The 19,452-nt window shown below is 57.1% G+C and overlaps 3 protein-coding genes across 7 annotated transcripts; 2 read left to right on the top strand and 1 right to left on the bottom strand.

Moving 5' to 3' along the window:
- The first annotated feature begins 788 nt into the window (after positions 1-788).
- CDC42SE1 (CDC42 small effector 1) lies at positions 789-5,270 on the top strand. Of its 3 annotated transcripts, none has more exons than XM_058042970.1 (5): positions 789-1,076; positions 3,262-3,370; positions 3,450-3,560; positions 4,538-4,612; positions 4,716-5,270. In XM_058042970.1, exons 2-4 carry the CDS (start codon positions 3,317-3,319, stop codon positions 4,607-4,609), a joined length of 237 nt encoding a protein of 78 aa, XP_057898953.1. In that variant the 5' UTR covers positions 789-1,076; positions 3,262-3,316; the 3' UTR covers positions 4,610-4,612; positions 4,716-5,270. The 3 variants fall into 3 exon arrangements, with proteins under 3 accessions (XP_057898953.1, XP_057898952.1, XP_057898951.1); XM_058042969.1 differs by having other exon boundaries at positions 790-1,076; positions 3,229-3,370; XM_058042968.1 differs by having other exon boundaries at positions 790-1,076; positions 3,225-3,370.
- Positions 5,271-6,006: 736 nt separating this feature from the next.
- PRUNE1 (prune exopolyphosphatase 1) lies at positions 6,007-10,804 on the bottom strand. 2 transcript variants are annotated; one of them, XM_058042816.1, is made up of 9 exons: positions 10,616-10,804; positions 10,449-10,585; positions 8,897-9,001; positions 8,612-8,817; positions 8,072-8,256; positions 7,216-7,374; positions 7,028-7,122; positions 6,790-6,948; positions 6,007-6,682 (listed from the first exon to the last, which is right to left on the bottom strand). In XM_058042816.1, the coding sequence occupies exons 2-9, from the start codon at positions 10,485-10,487 to the stop codon at positions 6,362-6,364; spliced, it is 1,269 nt and encodes a 422-aa protein (XP_057898799.1). In that variant the 5' UTR covers positions 10,488-10,585; positions 10,616-10,804; the 3' UTR covers positions 6,007-6,361. The 2 variants fall into 2 exon arrangements, with proteins under 2 accessions (XP_057898799.1, XP_057898798.1); XM_058042815.1 differs by having other exon boundaries at positions 10,449-10,804.
- Positions 10,805-11,694: 890 nt separating this feature from the next.
- On the top strand, positions 11,695-18,753 carry MINDY1 (MINDY lysine 48 deubiquitinase 1). 2 transcript variants are annotated; one of them, XM_058042776.1, is made up of 10 exons: positions 11,695-12,071; positions 13,140-14,196; positions 14,704-14,761; positions 14,865-14,929; positions 15,015-15,173; positions 15,788-15,890; positions 15,970-16,112; positions 17,054-17,245; positions 18,135-18,299; positions 18,388-18,753. In XM_058042776.1, the coding sequence occupies exons 2-10, from the start codon at positions 13,225-13,227 to the stop codon at positions 18,433-18,435; spliced, it is 1,905 nt and encodes a 634-aa protein (XP_057898759.1). In that variant the 5' UTR covers positions 11,695-12,071; positions 13,140-13,224; the 3' UTR covers positions 18,436-18,753. The 2 variants fall into 2 exon arrangements, with proteins under 2 accessions (XP_057898759.1, XP_057898760.1); XM_058042777.1 differs by lacking the exon at positions 18,135-18,299.
- Positions 18,754-19,452: the final 699 nt, after the last annotated feature.

Below are 19,452 nucleotides of genomic sequence, written 5' to 3'. Positions count from 1 at the left end.
TGGTGGCAGTGACAGGACTGTGGTAGTGGCAGTGGCAGGGCCGCAGTGGTGGCAATGCCAGGACTGCAGTGGTGGCAGTGGCAGGACAATGGTGGTGGCAGTGGCAGGACTGTGCTGGTGGCAGTGGCAGGACTGCAGTGGTGGCAGTGGCAGGACAATGGTGGTGGCAGTGGCAGGACTGCAGTGGTGACAGTTATAGGACTGTGTTGGTGACAGTGATAGGACTATGTTGGTGGCAGTGACAGGACTGTGTTGGTGACAGTGGCACGACCGTGGTGGTGGCAGCAGCTCCCCAGATGTTGTGCAAGCGGAAGGGCACCGAGCTGGAGGTGGTGACACCGCTCAACACCAGCTGCAGGGTGTTCCCACGCCTTCGGGTGCCCCAGGGGTTCTCAAAAAAGCAGGAATAAGGCTTGGGGGCACATGGGAGCATAACTGGGACTTGCTGGGGACCCCCAGCCCTACCTGGTCCCCTGGCATTCCCCCAGTGCTCCTGGAAACCCCAAACCCCTGAACCCCAGCCGGGGACCCCCAGCCTTAACAGGACCTCAAGAACCCCCAAGCTGCTCCTTCTGGAACCCTGGGCCCCCCATTCTCAGTGGGACTTGGGCTCCCTATTCCTCCCGGCCCCCCATTCCTACCGGGACCCCGACGCCCATTCCCGCCGGGTCCCCCGTTCCTCCCGGTGCCGCAGTGCCGGCGGTTCCCGGGGAGGGCGCTGTGCCGGGGCCGGGCCGGGTCGAGCCGCGCCGGGCGGCGGGAGCTGCGCCGCGTCCGCACCGGGCCACGCCTGGGGCTGCGAGCGGGCACCGGCACCGGCACCTCCCGGCCACGCCTGCGGCTGCGAGCGGGGCACCGGCACCGAGACCCCCGAGCCACGCCTGGGCTGCGAGCGGGGCACCGGGACCGGCACCAGCACCGGGACCGGGGCTCATAAAGGGATCGGGACTTGCACTCCCGGGCCACGCTTGGGGCCGCTGCGAGCCGGACACCGGCAGCGGGACCGGGACTTCCGAGCCACGCGTGGGGCTGCGAGCCGGACACCGGCCCCGGGAGCCGCTCCCGCGCCGGGACAGGTAATGGGGCCGCCACCGGGACGGGAACGGGACGGGACGGAACCCTTCCAACCCCGCGGAAGGGCCCCCGGAACCGCCGTAGGAAGGCGGAGAGCGCACCGGGATCGGTACCGGAACGGGAGCGGGGCGGCGGGACGACCCCCCTTGCAGCTGGCTGGTTCAACCGGGGAGCCCTCCCGGGATCCACCGGATCTCCCCAGCCCCACCGGGACCACCGGGGTCCCAAGGCCTGCGGGGTCCCTCCAACCCTACCGGGACCCCCAAACCCTGCTGGGACCCCCGGAGTGCCGGAGCCCCGCGGAGCCCGGGGGCCGCACCGGGACCGTCCCTCGCAAAGAAGGCACGGTCACTTCCACTCTGCCGCCCATCCCGGGGGTCCTGGGCCCGCAACCGGGGCACCCCAGGACTGTCCCCCTGTCCAGCCCTGTCCCCACACTCTGGCCTTCCCTCCGAGACCCCCGAGGGTACCCCGTGACTGGGTGACCCCAGTGCTGGGGGGCTCGGAGCGGACCCCCCTGCCCGGAGCCCGCCGGTGACGCAGAGCCCGGCGGTGCTTTCCCAACCGGGAAGTCATTTTGCCTGTGCCGGCAGGGCCGGGCCCAAAACCGCCCTGCCCGGGGCTACCGAGCTGCCCCGGTGGGCTGAACCCGGCCACGGCTCCTCTCAGGCTGGGCTGAGGGCGTGCGACCCCCAAAGCGGGGATCGGGGGGCAAGAACCGACCAGAGCCGCCCGGAGCCGGGCCCAAAGCCGCCCTGTCGAGGCCGCGAGGCCCTGGCGGGTGCCGGAGGGGCTTTGAGGGGTGTGGGCAGGGGTCGTGGCCGTGCGGAGCCCGGAGGTTTCACTGCTGGTTCATCCGAGGCTCTCCCAGCGGCCCGGGCTGCGGTGCTGAGTTCGGGGGGCACCTCCCCAGCAAGGCCCGGCCGCTGCACGGCCGGATCCCGGCGCTGATTTTGCTGAGGAAATCGGGCTGGGAAGGAAACGCAGCCCCTTCCTCATTTACCCCTCAGCTCCCTTCCTCATTTACCCCTCAGCTCCCTCCTCATTTGCCCCACAGCCGGGGGCAGAGGCCGGGTTTGGGTTTGGGTTTGGCAGGGGGGGCACGGCGTGGGCACGGAGCCGGTGTGCAGCGGGCGGGACGTGTCACAGCCTGCCCGGTCCCAGCGCTCCCGGAGGGGCTCACCGGGGAACGGGAATGGGCACACGGTGAGGGACAGAGCGGGGGACACGGCGGGGGACACGGGGGTCCTCTGGTTATGGGGGAGCCGCACAGAGGGCACGCACCCCTCGGGAATGCCCGCTTGGAGGGCGGTTCCGTGGGGTTATCGCGGACAGATCCTGGCCGGAGGCGCTGACAGGGCTGTGCCCAGGCTGCGCTCGGAGCCCCCCGTTTTGGGGGGCTGCCCCCGGCCCCGCTCCTCCCCGCCGGCAGCAGGAAGCGCGGCCGGACTTTGGTCCATCCGGCGGCACCGGCGCAGGGGCAGCGGAAGGAACTTGTCCCGTTCGCCGGAGGGAGCCCTGGCTCCGGCACCCATCGCCCGTGGGGGCTCTCCCGTGGCTGGCACCGGGCTGAGCTCCGGCCACGGCCCCTCGTGGGTGGGTGAGTTCCCTGCGTGCCGCTGGCTCCTTAATTTTTTAAGGAGTTATCTCTCCTTAGCATGAGGAGAAGCCCCCATTTTGGGGGTCAAACCCCCTGTCCACACCTCCTTGCCTAGCCCAGGCAGTGCCGTGGGAGTTTGGGATAAAATCCCACCAGTCCCTGTTTATTTCTCTCTCATCTGCTCTTCAGAAGCAGGAGCGGAAGAGCTGAAGCTCCGGCCCCTTTTCGGAAAGGCCGGGATATTTTTAGCTGCCCGGCTCAGGGAGTTGGGATTTGCCATGGCTGCCTCCATCCCCCCCATCCTGCCGCAGCATCCTTCAGCTGTGTCCTGCCCTGGAGCGGGGGACAAAGCCCAGCCATGGCCACGGAGACAACTCTGGGGGTCTCCGTGTGATGCTCAGGGTCCCTGGGACCCCCTTGCCATGACAGGATTAGCTGTGTGTGACCCAGGGCTCTACCGGGGCTCTCTGCCTTTTGTTGCTTGATGTGAAATTGCTTTAGCATTGATTTGGGGAGGTCTGGAAGCATCACTCTCCCTTCCCACCCACAGCCAGCCGCTCCTCTCCCCGCTGTGCCGCCCTGACCAGGTGTCCCCATGGAGTGACCCTGCCCGGGGGGACGCTGGCTGCCACCACCGCCAGCATGAGCGACTTCTGGCACAAGCTGGGCTGCTGCGTCGTGGAGAAGCCCCAGCCCGTGAGTACCTCCCTGTGCAGCCATTTCGGGGAGGGGGCCTGGGGGTCAGCGGGGTTTGACGGCCTTCATCCCCTCGCAGAAGAAGAGGAGGAGACGGATCGACCGCTCCATGATCGGGGAGCCCATGAACTTCGTGCACCTGACACACATCGGCTCCGGGGACATGGCTGCGGGAGAGGGGCTGCCCATGGTACCCTGGGGGCTTGGCTGGGGGCTGGGGCTGGGGCTCGGGGTGGTGGGGCTCTCATCTGGGTGATAGGTGTTGGTTTTGGGGTGGTAGAGTCTCACAGTTGGGTGCTGGGTGTTGTTTTGGGGTGCTGGGTGTCAGGACTGGTTGGTAGGTGCTGTTTTGGGATGCTGGGTCTTAGTGTTGGGTGCTGGGTGTTAGTTTTGGGGTGCTGGGTCTCAGGGTTGGGTGCTGGGTGTTGGTTTTGAGGTGGTAGAGTCTCACAGTTGGGTGGTGGGTGTTGTTTTAGGTTGCTGGGTCTCAGGGTTGGGTGCTGGGTGTTGTTTTGGGGTGCTGGGTCTCAGAGTTGTTTGCTGGGGGTTTATTTTGGGGTGCTGGGTATCAGAGTTGGGTGCTGGGTCTCAGGTTGGTTGATGGTGTTGTTATGGGGTGCTGGGTGTTGTTTTGGGGTGCTGGGTCTCAGGGTTGGGTGCTGGGTCTCAGGCTCGGCTGGTGGGTGGTTTTTTGGGGTGCGGGGTGTTGTTTTGGGGTGGTAGAGTCTCACAGTTGAGTGGTGAATGTTTTGGAGTGCTGGGTCTCAGGCTTGGCTGGTAGGTGTTCTTTTGGGGTGCTGGGTCCCAGGGTTGGCTGCTGGGTGTTATTTTGAGGTCCTGGGTGTTGTTTTGGGGCGCTGGGTCCCAGGATTGCCTGGTGGGTGTTGTTGTGGGGCTCTGGGTCCCAGGGTTGTTTGCTGGGTGCTGTTTTGGGGTGCTGAGTCCCAGGGTTGTTTTCTGAGTGTTTTTTTTGGGGTGCTGGCTGTTGTTTTGGGGTGCTGGGTCTCAGGGTTCTTTGCTGGGTGTTGTTTTGCGGTGCTGGGTCTCAGGCTTGCCTGGTGGGTGTTGTTACGGGGTGCTGGGTGTGTTTTTTTGGGGGTGCTGGCTGTTGTTTTGGGGTGCTGGCTCTCCTGGCCAGGCACAGGTGCTGACAGCCCCTCTCTGCAGACTGGTGCTGTCCAGGAGATGAGGTCCAAGGGCGGCCGGGAGCGACAGTGGAGCAGCTCCCGAGTGTTGTAGCGTGTGAGTACCTGCCCGTGGCACCCCCAGCGCTCCCCTCTGAGGAACACCCTCCTGAGCCACCACCTGGGCGCTCCCATAACCCATAACCTCTCGGATTTTACAGATTCCTGGCTTTTTCAGCCCAAACTTGAACTGCCTGACCCCCCGCGCTGGAGGAGAAGCCAACCTGGAGTGCTTTAACCCCGCGGTATTTATGCAGCACCATCCTCACCCGGCTCCCGGTGACTTTGGGGCTTCATCCCTCTGGAAAATCCCTCCTTGCTGGAGGCACTGGCTGTGGTGACGTGGGCAGGGAGCCCCCAGCTCCTGCCCCACCTGCACAGGACACAGCCACCCCCCTGAAACGTGCCAGGAGCTGCCAGGAGCAGCCCGCGAGTCCCAAATCCTCCCAGTTCTCCCTTTTCCCACTCCCGTGTCTCCCATGGGCTGCATGGTGGTGCCTCAGTTTCCCCAGGGAACCAGTTCATGGTGCAGAGGCAGCTTTGATGCCTCCCAGAACATCCCAGAGGAGCAAAACCAGGATTAAGCCCCCATATTCTGGTGCCAAACCAGAGTTAAACCCAAGATGTTCTGGTGTCAAACCAGGACTGGATGTCAAACTGGGATTAAACCCCAATTTTTAGGAGCAGAACTGGGATTAAACCCCAATTTTTAGGAGCAGAACTGGGTTTAAACCCCGCTGCTTTGGTGCCAAACCAGGATCCAACCCCGATGCTCGGCTGTCTCCGAGCCCACAGTGCCTCCAGCTGGCATTCCACCGCCGCCAAACCCTCACCTCCCTCCTTTTTTTAGGATCTGTTCCTATTTTTAAGCTCCCAAACCCCCCTGAGCAGCCTCTGTGGCCCCGGGCAGGACCGTGGTGGGGTCTCCTCCTCACCCGGGGTTGTCCCCAGGCCGGACAGGGCCTGACCCGAGAAGGGCTCTGCAATTAGGTGCGGGTGTACATAGTTTAATTAGTGCCAGGATTAAATATTAATTAGCACGTGCTGGGTGACAGAGCCTTTCCCCTGTGCTCCGGTGGGAGCTGGGATTTTCCAGCCCTGTGTTGTGTTCGGGTCAGGGTTTTTGGGAAAAACATTCCACCCTTGAAATAAATGCCTTGTGCTGGCCCAAGGGGTGGGTGCAGGAGCTCCTCGCTCCCTCCCCTGCTCCTGGAGCAGCCAAATCCACTGGGAAAAGCTGAAATTCACGACTTTTTATGGCACAACCAGTTTCCTCCCGGCTGGGCTGGACTCGGGAGCGTGGCTGCACTGACACCCCCTCCTTGGGCACCCCAAAATGTTCCTCTGACCCACTGTAGAGGGGATTGCACCCCAGGGAAAGAGGGGGCGCGCCCCCAGCTCGAGTGGGGCAGCACCCCGTCCCTGAATAAAAGCCAAGAGCCAAAACTGGAAGAAATTTAAAGGGGAATTTAATCCTTGGGAAACAGTGACAGTTCTGGACGGCTGCATGTCCGGACCCACCCTCTGGGGCCTCCCTCTGCCCCCCACGGAAGGAAGATCATCAATAACTCGTTAACTCCCCCACCCCAACGCCTTCATCAAGGGGGTGCAACTCCTGCCCATGGCACCCCCAAAACCCCACCTTGGGGACCGCTGGGGCACAGGGAGCCATTGGGGGGGGCACAAACCACGAGCTGACCTCTGACAGAGGCAGCTGCCACCCCCCCACACCCGGGCACCCCACGGGGGCCTGCTCAGGGACCCCAACTTCTCATCCAGACCTCAGAGCTCCGCGGGGGCGCCTCTGTTATTTCGGGGAGCCCGGCGGCTGCCCCGCGGCGATGCGGCTGACCCGCTCCAGCACGTCCTGGGGGCACAGCGGGGGCACGGCCTGCGCCAGGGGACACTCCTCCACCAGGCTGTTCATGGGCGTGGGCGGGGGCACCGCCTCCTCCTCGGGGCCCCCTGCAGCCCCCAGACCCCCCAGAGCTGCCCTGAGGATGGGCAGCACCTTCTTGCGGGTGGCCACGGCGTTGCCCTGGGCGTAGGCGGCCACGCGGGGCCAGGGGCTGGGCAGCGGCCGCAGCAGCAGCGACGGCGCCGTCGCCTCCTCCAGAGCCCTGCACAGCTGTGGGGGAGCAAAGGTGGGGCTGGGACCTGCCCAGCACCCCCAAAACTGCCAGGCTGTGGGGCAAAGCGGGGCTGGAGACGCCCAGACGTGGCTCCCCGACTCACCGTGCCGCGGAGGGGCTCCTGCGCGCTGTACACGGCGAGTTTGCGGGTGGGCTCGTGGTGCTGGTTAAAGGACACGGTCATGGCCACCAGCCCGGCGTAGCCACGGGCCTGGCAGAAAGCCTCCAGGTCCTGCAGCAAGCCAGGCCGCAGCAGGAAGGTCTGGGCAGAGGGGAGGGGTCTCAGTGTCACCGTGTTGTCTCCAGCGTGCCTCAGTTTCCCCCCGAGCCCCCAGTCTCACTTCCAAGTCCTCGAAGACGCCGCTGATGCCGACGACAGCCTCGTCGTTGGAGAGGACTTTGAGGTCCTTCCGCAGCATCTGCTCTGTTGTCAGCCCTGGGAGGTGGCCAGCAATGACCCCAGGTCACCTTGCTGTCCCCAAGGAGGGGGGGGGGACACACCTGGGTGCCGCTGGCCTGGCACACCCACCCGTGACATCAAACTTGGCCGCCTGCAGCGCTCCGAACACGGCGTCACGGGCCGGCAGCTCCGGGAACCTCTCCTCCAGCAGGGACACGCAGGCCACGTCCCTGGGGGTCACCTTGCCTGCAGCCGGGCTCAGGTTGATGCAGTCCAGCAGGATGGTGCCTGTGGGGACGAGCGGGGCCGTGGTGCCACCGTCCCCGGGGACAGAGCTCAGCCAGGACCCCACAGAATCACAGAATGATGAGGGTGGGAGAGACCGCTGAGATCATCCATCCTATGCCCTGACGCCTCAACTAGATTAGATAGCATCATGTCCAGTGTTTATTTAAACACATCCAGAGATGGTGATTCTACACCTCCCTGGGAAGAGCATTCCAGTACTTTATTATTCTTTCAGTAAAAAATTTCTTCCTAATATCCAACCTGTACCATCCCTGACATAGCTTGAGGCTGTGTCCTCTGATTCTGTCAGAGACTGACCTCACCTGGCCACAACCTCCCTTCAGAAGGTTGTAGAGAGCAATAAGGTCACCTCTAAACCTCCTCTTCTCCAGGCTGAACATCCCCAGCTCCTTCAAAGCTTCCTCACAGGGTTTGTGTTCCCAGCCCCTCACCAGCCTTGTGTTTGAGCATCTCAACGTCCTTCCCAAACTGAGGAGCCAGAACTGGACACAGCACTCGAGATTTGGCCTCACCAGCGCCGAGTCCAGGGGCAGAATGAGCTCCCTGCTCCTGCTGGCCACACCATTCCTGATCCAGGCCAGGAGCCGTTGTCCTTCTCGGCCATCAAGGCACGTTCCTGGCTCATTTTCACCCAGGTCCCTTTGTGCCCCACCGTGCCCAGCTGCGCCCTGCTCACCGTGCAGCAGCGCGGCCGTGGTTCTGTCCAGCACGCCCGGGGGGCCCTGCAGGATCCTCTCGGTCACCAGGGTGGCACAGGAGCCCACGGGCTCCACTGTCACCTGGCACGGGGGGCCTCGGGCCCGCTCCAGCGGTCGGTGATCCAGGACCTCCACCACGGCCTCCTCCAGGGCAGCGTCAGCACTGCTGGGCAGCGGGAAGGGTCAGAGCCTGCCAGAGCCCCTTATTCCTTTGTTCCCATAAAAACTCCCTGGAAATGGATCAGTTTCAGCCATCCTGGGCGGCAAAATCAAGCCCTGCTCTGCATGGATGGCCCTGGCTGTCCCCACAGTGCCACCCCCAGCTCACCAGGGCAGGACATGGTGATCCACCAGAGTCAGGGACAGCAGCCCAGCGTGGTGCCAGGTCCATCTCATCCCCCAGATCAATCCCACCCCAAAAAACGAGCGAGGTGTCCAGGATCCCCCCAATCCCACAGCAAAGTCCATCGAGGCTCCGCTGTCCCCTGGCCGTCCCCAAGGTGCCACCCCCAGCTCACCCGGGCAGGACATGGTGATCCACCAGAGTCAGGGACAGCAGCCCAGCGTGGTGCAGCCCTCCCAGGTCGATCTCATCCCTGAAGACCAGCGAGGTGTCCGAGATGCCCCGCTCCCGCAGCAGGAACGTCGTCTCCGTCCGCAGCGCGAAGTCGGCGCGGGGGATGTTCAGCACGGGCACGAAGGCGGCCTTGGGAGCCGGGGTGGTCTGCAGCAAAGGGGGTGTCACACCCAGGGAGGTGTCCCCGAGGCCATCGGGGCTCCCTGGCGCGGCGGTCGAGCCTCACCTGGGCGAGGAAATAGGCCAGGGCCAGCGCGGAGACGGCGGAGTCCAGGTCACAGGCCTCGTTGCCCATCACCACGTGGATCTCCTGGTGCTGCTGGACGTGATCCTGCAGGGATGGGAGGTGTCAGGCATGGGCAGCAGCGTGGCCCTGTCCTCCAAAATCCCCCACACTGCTCCCTTGTCCTCCAAAATCCCCCACGCTGCTCCCTTGTCCTCGTCAGTGCCCCTGGAGCCACCTGTCACAGGTGGCACCCACAGATTGCACCCTCCTGGCACCCCTGGAGCTGCCTGGGATCCGTTTCTGGCCTCCAGAGCAGGTCCTGGCACCCCTGGCATCCATTTCTGGCGCTAAATCCTCAGGTTTGGGGTGAGTGAGGTGTGTTGGGATTCCAGGAAAACTCACCTGAGCCACCAGGTGAGGCCAGGGACCATCCCAGCCCCACAGCCCCGAGTGCTTTAACCCATTTGTTTTAGAATTTGGGGCTGTTTGTCACCCCAAAAGTGACGTTTCACCCTCTTTTGCCTGCCTGCGGCAGCAGGGAAAACATGTCACTCTCCTGTCCCCCGCCCACGGGAGCCACCCCGTCCCCAGGCTCGGATTTTTGGGACAATTCTCTGCTGCCATAACCCAGATTTGCTAATTTTTGGTAAAACGGGAAAAAAAAAAAACAACAACCCCAGAGCAGCTGCAGCACAAACCCCTCGGCAGGTCTGGGATGGGGCTGGGAGACATTTTGGGGTGTCCCTGGCGTGGCTGTGCCACCTCAGTGGGGCACCACACTTGGGGGTGTCGGCCTCAATCCGTGGGGTGCTCGTCTCCCCCTGCACCCCCATTTAACTGCACCCCCGTTTCCCTGCTCCCTAATTGCCCACCTTCACCTCCATTCTCCTTGCACCCCCAATTCCCCCCTTCTCCCCCATTTCTATGTACCCCCAATTTCCCCCCGCTCCCCCATTTGTCTGCACCCCCATTTCCCCCTTGCACCCTCATTTCCCCGAACCCTGATTCCTCCTCTGCACCCACATTTTCTTGCACCCCAATTCCTCCCCTGCTCCTCCACTTCCCTGAACCCCAATTCCCTGCTCCCCATTTCCCTGCTCCCCCATTTCCCTGCTCCCCAACTCTCCCCTGCACTCCAATTTCCCTGAACCCTCTTTCCCTGCTCCCCAACTCCCTGCTCCACTCCATTTGTCTTCTCCCCATTTCCCCCCTGTACCAATTCCCTGCTCCCCCAATTCTCCCCTTGCTCCCCCATTTCCTTGCACCCCATTCCCCCCTGCACCCCCATTTAACCGCACCCCCAATCCCCTCCCTGCTCCCCCATTTCCCTGAACCCCAAATTCCCCGCCCTGCACCCCATTTCCCTGTATCCCCATTGCCCCCCTGCTCCCCCATTTTCCTGCTCCCAAATTCCCCTCCTGCACCCCCAATTCCCCCTATGCTCCCCCATCTCCCTGCACCCCAATCCCCCCCGTTCCCCCCCTTTCCCCTGATCCCCCCTGAGCCCCCCAAGACCCCCTGAGCCCCCCAAGACCCCCGTTGCCCCCCGTACCTGCAGAGCCGCCCGGTTCCCCAGCACGAAGCGCTCCATGACAGCGCTGATCCACGGCCTGAACCGCCAGGATGGCCCCAGTATAAACCAGTACGGCCCAGTACAGCTCGCTACAACCCAGTACAGCCCAGTACAACCTAGTACGGCACGGTACAGCCCAGTATAACCCAGTACAGCCTGGTACAGCCCAGGATAACTCAGTACACCCTACTATAACCCAGCACAGCTCACTATAACCCAGTACGGCCCAGTACAAACCCAGTGCAGCCCAACAGAAGTTCAGACTGTCCCAGTGCAGCCCAGTATCACCCTGGACTATCCCAGTATCACCCCAGACTATCCCAGTACAGCCCAGTCCGTCCCAGTCGAGCCCAGTACCACCCCAGACCCTCCCAGTCCAACCCAGTTTAAGCCCAGAACCTCCCAGTCCAACCCAGTACAGCCCAGTCCGTCCCAGTCCAGCTCAGTATCACCCCAGACTATCCCAGTACAGCCCAGTCCGTCCCAGTCGAGCCCAGTTTAACCCCAAACTATCCCAGTTTAATCCCAGTCCAGCCCAGTTTAACCCCAAACTATCCCAGTATAAACCAGCTTGTCCCAGTCCGTCCCAGTATAACCCCTGTCCGTCCCAGTCCAGCCCAGTATAACCCCGGACTATCCCAGTTTAAGCCCAGTATAACCTCAGTCCGTCCCAGTACCACCCCAGTCCGTCCCAGTCCAGCCCAGTTTAACCCCAAACTATCCCAGTATAAGCCCAGTCCGTCCCAGTCCAGCTCAGTATCACCCCAGACTATCCCAGTACAGCCCAGTCCGTCCCAGTCCAGCCCAGTTTAACCCCAAACTATCCCAGTTTAATCCCAGTCCAGCCCAGTTTGACCCCAAACTATCCCAGTATAACCCCAGTTTGTCCCAGTCCGTCCCAGTTCAATCCCAGTCCGTCCCAGTCCAGCCCCTCCCCCCGCGCCGCAGGGGCCGCTGGGAGGGGGCGGGGCCGTTCCCGGCATCCCCCGCGCTGGGGGTGGGGGGGGCTCGGGGGGACCCCAAATTTCCTCATTTCACCCCAAAACCCTCCCGGGACCCCTGAACCCCTCCCTGAACCCCCGAACACCCCCCCCAGCCCCCTCGGACACCCCCAAATTCCGCTGCGACCCCAACATCCCCCCCCAGCCCAACCCGCGCCCTGCAAAACCCCCCCAAAAATCCGAGCGCACCCCAAAATTTCCACCTTGAATCCTCTTCTTCCTCCTCCTCCTCCTCTTCCTCCTCTTCCTCCTCCTCCTCCTCCTCCTCCCCCCGCCCTCAATCCGCCTTCCCACGGGGCGGCCGCAGCCGGGTGGAAAACAGGCCCCGAAAACGGGGGAAAAAGAGGGAAAAAAGAGGAAAAAAGAAGAAAAAAAAGGGTGAAAAAAAAAACTAGGGAAGAGGTTAAAAGAAAGGGGAGATTAAAAAGGAAGAAAAAAAAAAAAAGGGGGGGAAAAGGAAGACGAGAGGAGCGAGAGGAGCGCGAAGGAATTAAAAAATAAAAGAGGATTAAAGAGGAAAGAGCAAAAGGAAAAAGAAGGAAGAAGGAAGAAAAAAGGGAATAAAGGAGGAGAGAAGAAGGAGAAAAAAGCAGGAGAAAAGGTAAAGGGTTAAAAAGGAGGGGAAAAGTGAAAAAAAAAGAAGGGCGAGAGGAGGGGGAAAAGGGAAAATTAGGAAAAAGAAGGGGAAAGGAGGAAAAAATAAAGACAGGAAGGGAAAAGGAGGGAAAAATTTTAAAAAGCAAGGAAAAAGTGGCATAAAGAAGGAATAAAGAAGGGAAAGGGAGGAAAAACAAGGATTAAAGAGAGAAAAATGAGGAAAAACAAGGAATAAAGAAGGAAAAAGGGGCATAAACAAGGAATAAAGAAGGAAAAATGAGGAAAAACAAGGATTAGGGGGGAAAACTGAAGGAAAAGCCGCAAGGGGGGACCCCGAGGGGCGGCCCCGCCCCGGGACCCCCCGGTCCGGCCGGACCGGCCCCGCCGCGGGCTCGGGGCGGAGCCGCGAGTGGGAATGGAAATCCACCTTCCCTATGCTGTTAAACGGCACTGCGTTTTGTTTATTTTGTTTTATTTTATTTTATTTTATTTTATTTTATTTTATTTTATTTTATTTTATTTTATTTTATTTTATTTTATTTTATTCTATTTTATTTTATTTTTTATTCTATTTTATTTTATTTTATTTATTTTATTTTATTTTATTTTATTCTATTTTAAAATTTAATTTAATTTTATTCTATTCTATTTTATTCTATTCTATTTCGTTGTATTTTTATTTTATTTTATTTTAAATTTTATTTTATTCTATTTTAAAATTTAATTTAATTCTATTCTATTTCATTTTATTTTTATTATATTTCATTTGATTTTCTTTCATTTAATTTCATTTATTTATTTTAATTTCATTTTCATTTTATTTCATTTCTAGCCCCTGTATATATACCTATATATCTGTATAGATATATATGTATATATATATTATGCATACATAAATATACATTTATATTTATGTTTAAAGACATATTTATCTTTATAGTTATATATTTATAATTTACATATTTATATATTTATCTTTATATATTTACAGTCTTATCTTTATAGTTACACTTGTGATTATATTTATATTATCTCAGTATTTTCCTCATCCAGCCCCATTTTCCCTCCTCAGGCTGATTTGGGATGCAGCTGCTCCTGGACAGACCCAGAGCATTCCCAGGAGCCTGAGTGGAACCAGAGCAGCACCAGAGGGTCCCATGGAGCAGGAGGGGACCCCCAAGCCCCCCAGAGAGGCTGCGGGTGGGGACGGAATTCCCGGTGCTGGGGACAGAATTCCCAATGTTGGTGACAGAATTCCCGATGCTAGGGGTGCAATTCCCAATGTTGGGGATGTAATTCCCTGTGTAGGGGACACAAATCCCAGCATTGGGGACGGAATTCCCAACGTTGGGGACGGAATTCCCAATGTTGGGGACACAATTCCTGATGTTGGGGGTGCAGTTCCCAATGTTGGGGATGAAATTCCCAGCGTAGGGGATGGAGTTCCCAGTGTTGGTGGCGGAATTCCCGGCGTAGGAGACACATTTCCCTGTGCTGGGGATGGAATTCCCAGTGCTGGGGACACAGTTCCCAATGTTAGGGACGAAATTCCCGCCTTAGGAGATGGAATTCCCAGTGTTAGGGACACAATTCCTGGTGCAGGGCACGGAATTCCCGATGTTGGCGACAGAATTCCCGGTGCTGGGGGCACAATTCTCAACGTTGGGGGCACAGTTCCCAATTTTAGGGGTGGAATTCCCAGTGTCGGTGACGCAGTTCCCAGTGTTGGTGACACGATTCCCGGTGCGGGGAATTCCCAGGAAGGTTCTGGAAGCCCATCCGGGCAGCAGGAGGGGGTCTCCAGCCCCCAGGGACCCCCGGGGGGCTCCCCCAAGCAGCAGCAGCCCCTGCATGAGGAGGGGTCCCCAAAGGAGGAAGGGTCCCCGGAGGAAGGGGGGTCCCCCAAAGAGCAGCCCCCAGAGGACAAGGGGTCCCTGAAGGAGGGGGGGTCCCCCCAGGACAGAGGGTCCCCCCAGCACAGGGGGTCCCCGCCGGCCGAGCCCCCCCGGGATTTTTACTTTGTCAAGTGGATCCTGTGGAAGGGGCAGCGCACGGCCCTGGTGACCCAGGGCGAGAACGGGCCCTGCCCGCTGCTGGCCATCATCAACATCCTCCTGCTGCAGTGGAAGGCAAGCTGGGGGGGCTTTGGACCCCCAGAGCCCCTGGGGAGGGGTCCCAGGGTGGGGTGGGATGGGATCAGTGGGATGGGATGGGATCAGTGGGATCAGTGGGATCAGTGGGATGGGATGGGACGGGATCAATGGGATAGGAGGGGATGGGATCAGTGGGATGGGAGGGGATCAGTGGGATGGGATCAGTGGGATGGGAAGGGATCAGTGGGACGGGATCAATGGGATCAATGGGATGGGATCAGTGGGATGGGATAGGATGGGATGGGATAAATGGGATCAATGAGATGGGATGGGATCAATGGGATCAGATCGCTGGGCTGGTCTGGTCTGGGATGGGATGGGATGTTATCAGTGAGATGGGATCAATGGGATGGGAAGGGATCAATGGGATGTTATCAGTGGGATGGGATCAATGGGATGTTATCAGTGGGATGGGAAGGGATCAATGGGATGTTATCAATGGGATCAATGGGATGGTGCCCCGCCTGCTCTGGTTGCCCCCAGGTGAAGCTGCCCCCCCAGACAGAGGTGGTCACGGCCGAGGAGCTGATGGCACATTTGGGTGAGTGGGGACCCTGCTCTGGCACGCACCAGGAATGGGGTGGGGGGCTCCAGTGGGACCCCCACATTCCCTGGAGGGGGTGTCTGACCCCTCTGTCTCGCAGGGAATTGCATCCTGGCCACCCAACCCAAGGACACCTCGGAGGGGCTGCAGCTGAACTTCCAGCAGGTGAGGAGCACCCCCAGAACACACAACCCTGCTGGCTGCAGGACCTTCAGGAGTGACCCCTCCCCGTGTTTCTGCTGCCCCCCAGAACATCAGTGACACCATGACAGTGCTGCCCAAGCTCTCCACGGGGCTGGACGTCAACGTGAGGTTCACGGGGGTCTCAGATTTCGAGTACACCCCCGAGTGCATCGTCTTCGACCTCCTCAACATCCCACTGTACCACGGCTGGCTGGTGGACCCCCAGGTGAGCCCCCCTGCCTGGGCTGGAGAGGAGCTGGGGCTCCTCCTGGCCAAGGTGACCGAGCTGAGGATGGATGTCCCAACCTTGGGAGTGCTCGAGGCCAGGTTGGATGGTGCTTGGAGGAACCTGGTCTAGCAGGAGATGTCCCTGCCTATGGTTTAGGTGGGTCCAGGTGAGCCTGCTCTAGCAGGACTGTGGTTTGGGGGGGTTCAGATGAAGCTGGTCTATCAGGACTGTGGTTTGGGGGTTCCAGATGAGCCTGGTCTAGTAGGAGATGTCCCTACTTATGGTTTAGGGGCTCCAGATGAGCCTTGTCTATCAGGAGATGTCCCTGCCTGTGGTTTAGGTGGGTCCAGATGAGCCTGGTCTAGCAGGAGGTGTCTCTGTCTATGGTTTGGAGGTTCCAGATGAGCCTGGTCAGATGATCCAGAAATTCCCACCCCAAAGCCCTCAGTGATGTTTGGGATGGGGCTCTGAACCCGAGGCAGTGCCGGGCTCCTCTGGCCACGGCAGGAGGTTGCCCTGGGTGCTCCCTTCCCTCAGAAGGGACCTTCAGACCCCTCTGCTGTGGCTCCACGCCCACCAGCAGCTCACCCCGTGTCCCTGCCGCCCCGCAGAGCCCCGAGCAGGTGCAGGCCGTGGGCAAGCTCAGCTACAACCAGCTGGTGGAGAAGATCATCACCTGCAAGCACGCCAGCGACTCGCGCCTGGTGAGCGAAGGTAACGGCCCTGCCGCCCGCGGGCCCGGGGGGCACAGCCGGGCACCCCCGGCCCCGCCACGTCCCCGCTGTCCCCGCAGGGCTGGTGGCAGAGCAGTTCCTGGAGGCCACGGCGTCCCAGCTGACCTTCCACGGGCTCTGCGAGCTGACGGCGCGCGCCCGCGAGGGAGAGCTCGGCGTCTTCTTCCGCAACAACCACTTCAGCACCATGATCAAACACCAGGTGGGAGCCCCGACCCGCTGTGCCCCCCAGAGCTTTCTGGGCCCCCCAGAGCCCTCTGTGCCCCCCAGAGCCCTCTGGGCCCCCCCAGACCCCCACCCAGGGCCCACTGTCGCCTGTCCTGTGGGAATGTTCCTCGCTCGGGGTCACCAGCTGTGGTGGTGTTCACGGGTTTCGGAAGCCTGAATTATTATTTTATGATATATTAATTATATTATATTATATTATATTATATTATATTATATTATATTATATTATATTATATTATATTATATTATATTATATTATATTATATTATATTATATTATATTATATTATATTATATTATATTATATTATATTATGTTATGTTATGTTATATTATGTTATGTTATGTTATTATTATATTATAGTATAGTATAGTGTAGTATAGTATAGTACAGTATATTATAGTATATTATATTATACATAATGTAATATAATATTATATTATTATTTTATTAATTATATATAATGTATAATATATAATATACAAGATATAATATATATTATCTAAGTTACATATTATATATAATATATATAATTATATTACATTGCATTATATTATATTATATTATATTATATTATATTATATTATATTATATTATATTATATTATATTATATTATATTATATTAAGATATTGAAACTATACTAAAGAATAGAAGAAAGGATTTCATCAGAAAGGAATACAAAGGAATGGAATGACAATAAAATCTTGTGACCCTCAGAGAGTCCGAGACAGCCGGGCTGTGATTGGCCATTAATTAAAAATAACCCCATGAGACCAATCACAGATGCACCTGTTGCATCCCACAGCAGCAGATAATTATTGTTTGCATTTCACTCCTGAGGCCTCTCAGGAGAAAATATCCTAGTAAAAGGATTTTTCATTAAACACGTCCATGGCACTGTCCCTTGTGCCCAGGGCCACCTCTACCTGCTGGTGACCGACCAGGGCTTCCTGCAGGAGGAGGGGGTGGTGTGGGAGAGCCTGCACAGCGTGGATGGGGACAGCTGCTTCTGTGACACCGAGTTCCACCTCAGCCACCCCCTGGGCAAGGACGGGGCCAGCACGGCCCCCCCAGACCCCCGGCTGCAGCAGAGACAAGTGGACCAGGTTTGGGCACACGTGGTGGCACTGGGCGTGGGTGTTGGGAGGTCCCCAGGACGAGGGAAGAGATTAATCTGGCTCAATATTCTCAGAAAGCTGATATATTATATTATATTATATTATATTATATTATATTATATTATATTATATTATATTATATTATATTATATTATATTATATTATATTATATTATATTATATTATATTATATTATATTATATTATATTATATTATATTATATTATATTATATTATATTACATTATATTACATTATATTACATTATATTACATTACATTTATTATAGAATGCCATACTAAAACTATGCTAAAGAAATAGAGAAAGGATACAGACAGAAGGCTAAAATTCTTGTTCAAATAAATAATAATCTAATTAATGTAAAACAATAAAATAAAATATTATAAATATTTTATATATGAAAAGATATATTACTATATAATTATATTTATTATTATTTACCTTATGTGTTTATATATATACATAAAAACAAATATATTTATCTATCATAATAAATATAATAATAATTATTATATTTTATTATAATATTTTATAATATTACGAATAAAAATAATTTAAATAATAAATAATAAAATGATATTTTACTAAATATTATAATAAATATAATAAAAACCAGTGACTCCTTCCAGGGTCCTGACACAGCTGGACCATGATTGGTCATTAAATAAAAACAATTCACATGTTGGAAAAACAATCTCCAGATCAAATTCTGAAACAGCAAAACACGAGAAGCTGAGGCTTCTCAGCTTCCCAGGAGGAAATCCTGGACAAGGGAATTTTTTTAGAAAATCTGTCAGGAACAAATGAGTCCCACCCTGGATCCCCCAGGGTCTGACCCCCCTCTCTGTGCCCCTGCCAGGATTTCATGGTGGCCCTGTCACTGCAGCAGGGACAGGACCCCTCCTCAGTGCTCAGCGACCTGGAGCTGGCGCGGCAGCTGCAGCAGGAGGAGTACCAGCAGCACCATCCTCATCCTCATCCTCATCCTCACCACCCCGCTCCTCCTCAGCTGCTCCCAGCGCAGGTACCCGGGGGGTGCTGCTGGCCCTGGGGGTCTCTGTGCGTGCCCCTAGAGCTCAGCCCTGTCCCTGTCCCTGTCCCTGTCCCCACAGGCGGAGCGGCGGCGCCAGAGGCCGGATTTGGACTGCACCCTCCTCTAGCACCCCGTGCCTGGGGGTGCCCACGCCTGCAGCCCCCCAAAACCCCGCTCTGCATCCTCCAGGGACATCCTGGGGGCTCCTCCAGGGACATCCTGGGGGTCCCTGTGGGCTTGAGACGAGGGGTGACCGTCTGAGCCCACCCCAGGAACACCCCAAACATCCCAGTGGCCTTAACACAGGGGGGATCCCACTCAGGGGGGTCCCACACCTCAATCCACACTCCAGGACACGGGTGGGTGTGTGTGTGGGGATGAGGGGGACACCTGCACCCCCCTGTTCAAAATGTGGCCTTAGCCTTTGGCAAGTAAAGGACTTGTCCCCCTGCACCCTGACATCAGTGGGGACTTCTGTTCACAGGGGTTTGGGGGGGGATTGGGGGGATTTGGGGGGCTTTTGGGGGATTTGGGGTCGCAGTTCCTCCGCGGTTTCGGGGGATTCGGAGTTTTTTTGGGGATTTGGGGTCACGGTTCCTCCGCGGGTTTGGGGTCCCCTCTGTGGGGTGCAGTGGCGCGGCGTGGCCGCCAGGCGGCGACAGAGGGCGAGTGGGGCCTGTGGGGTTCCGTGGGGGCACAAATGGGGCTGTCTGTGGGGGTATATGGGGCACAAATGGGGTGTCTATGGGGGGTATATGGGGCTGTCTATAGGGGGTATGTGGGGCACATATAGGGCTGTCTATAGGGTGTATATAGGGCATATATAGGGCTCTCTATAGGGTGTCTATATGATGTGCACAGGGCACATATAGAGCTCTCTATAGGGTGTTTATATGTGGTGCACAGGGTACATATAGGGTTGTCTATAGGGGGTATATGGGGTGTATATGGGGCATATATAGGGCTGTCTATAGGGGGTATATAGTGCTCTCTATAGGGTGTTTATATGGGGTGCACAGGGCACATAAAGGGCTGTCTATATGGTGTCTGTATAGGGCACATACTGGGCTGTCTATGGGGTGTATAGAGGTGTATATGGGGCACATATAGGGCTCTCTATAGGGTGTTTATATGGGGTGCACGG

Source organism: Melospiza georgiana, chromosome 33 (assembly GCF_028018845.1).
Source record: "Melospiza georgiana isolate bMelGeo1 chromosome 33, bMelGeo1.pri, whole genome shotgun sequence".
Classification (NCBI taxonomy): domain Eukaryota; kingdom Metazoa; phylum Chordata; class Aves; order Passeriformes; family Passerellidae; genus Melospiza; species Melospiza georgiana.
This window is presented reverse-complemented; position numbering and strand designations above follow the sequence as displayed.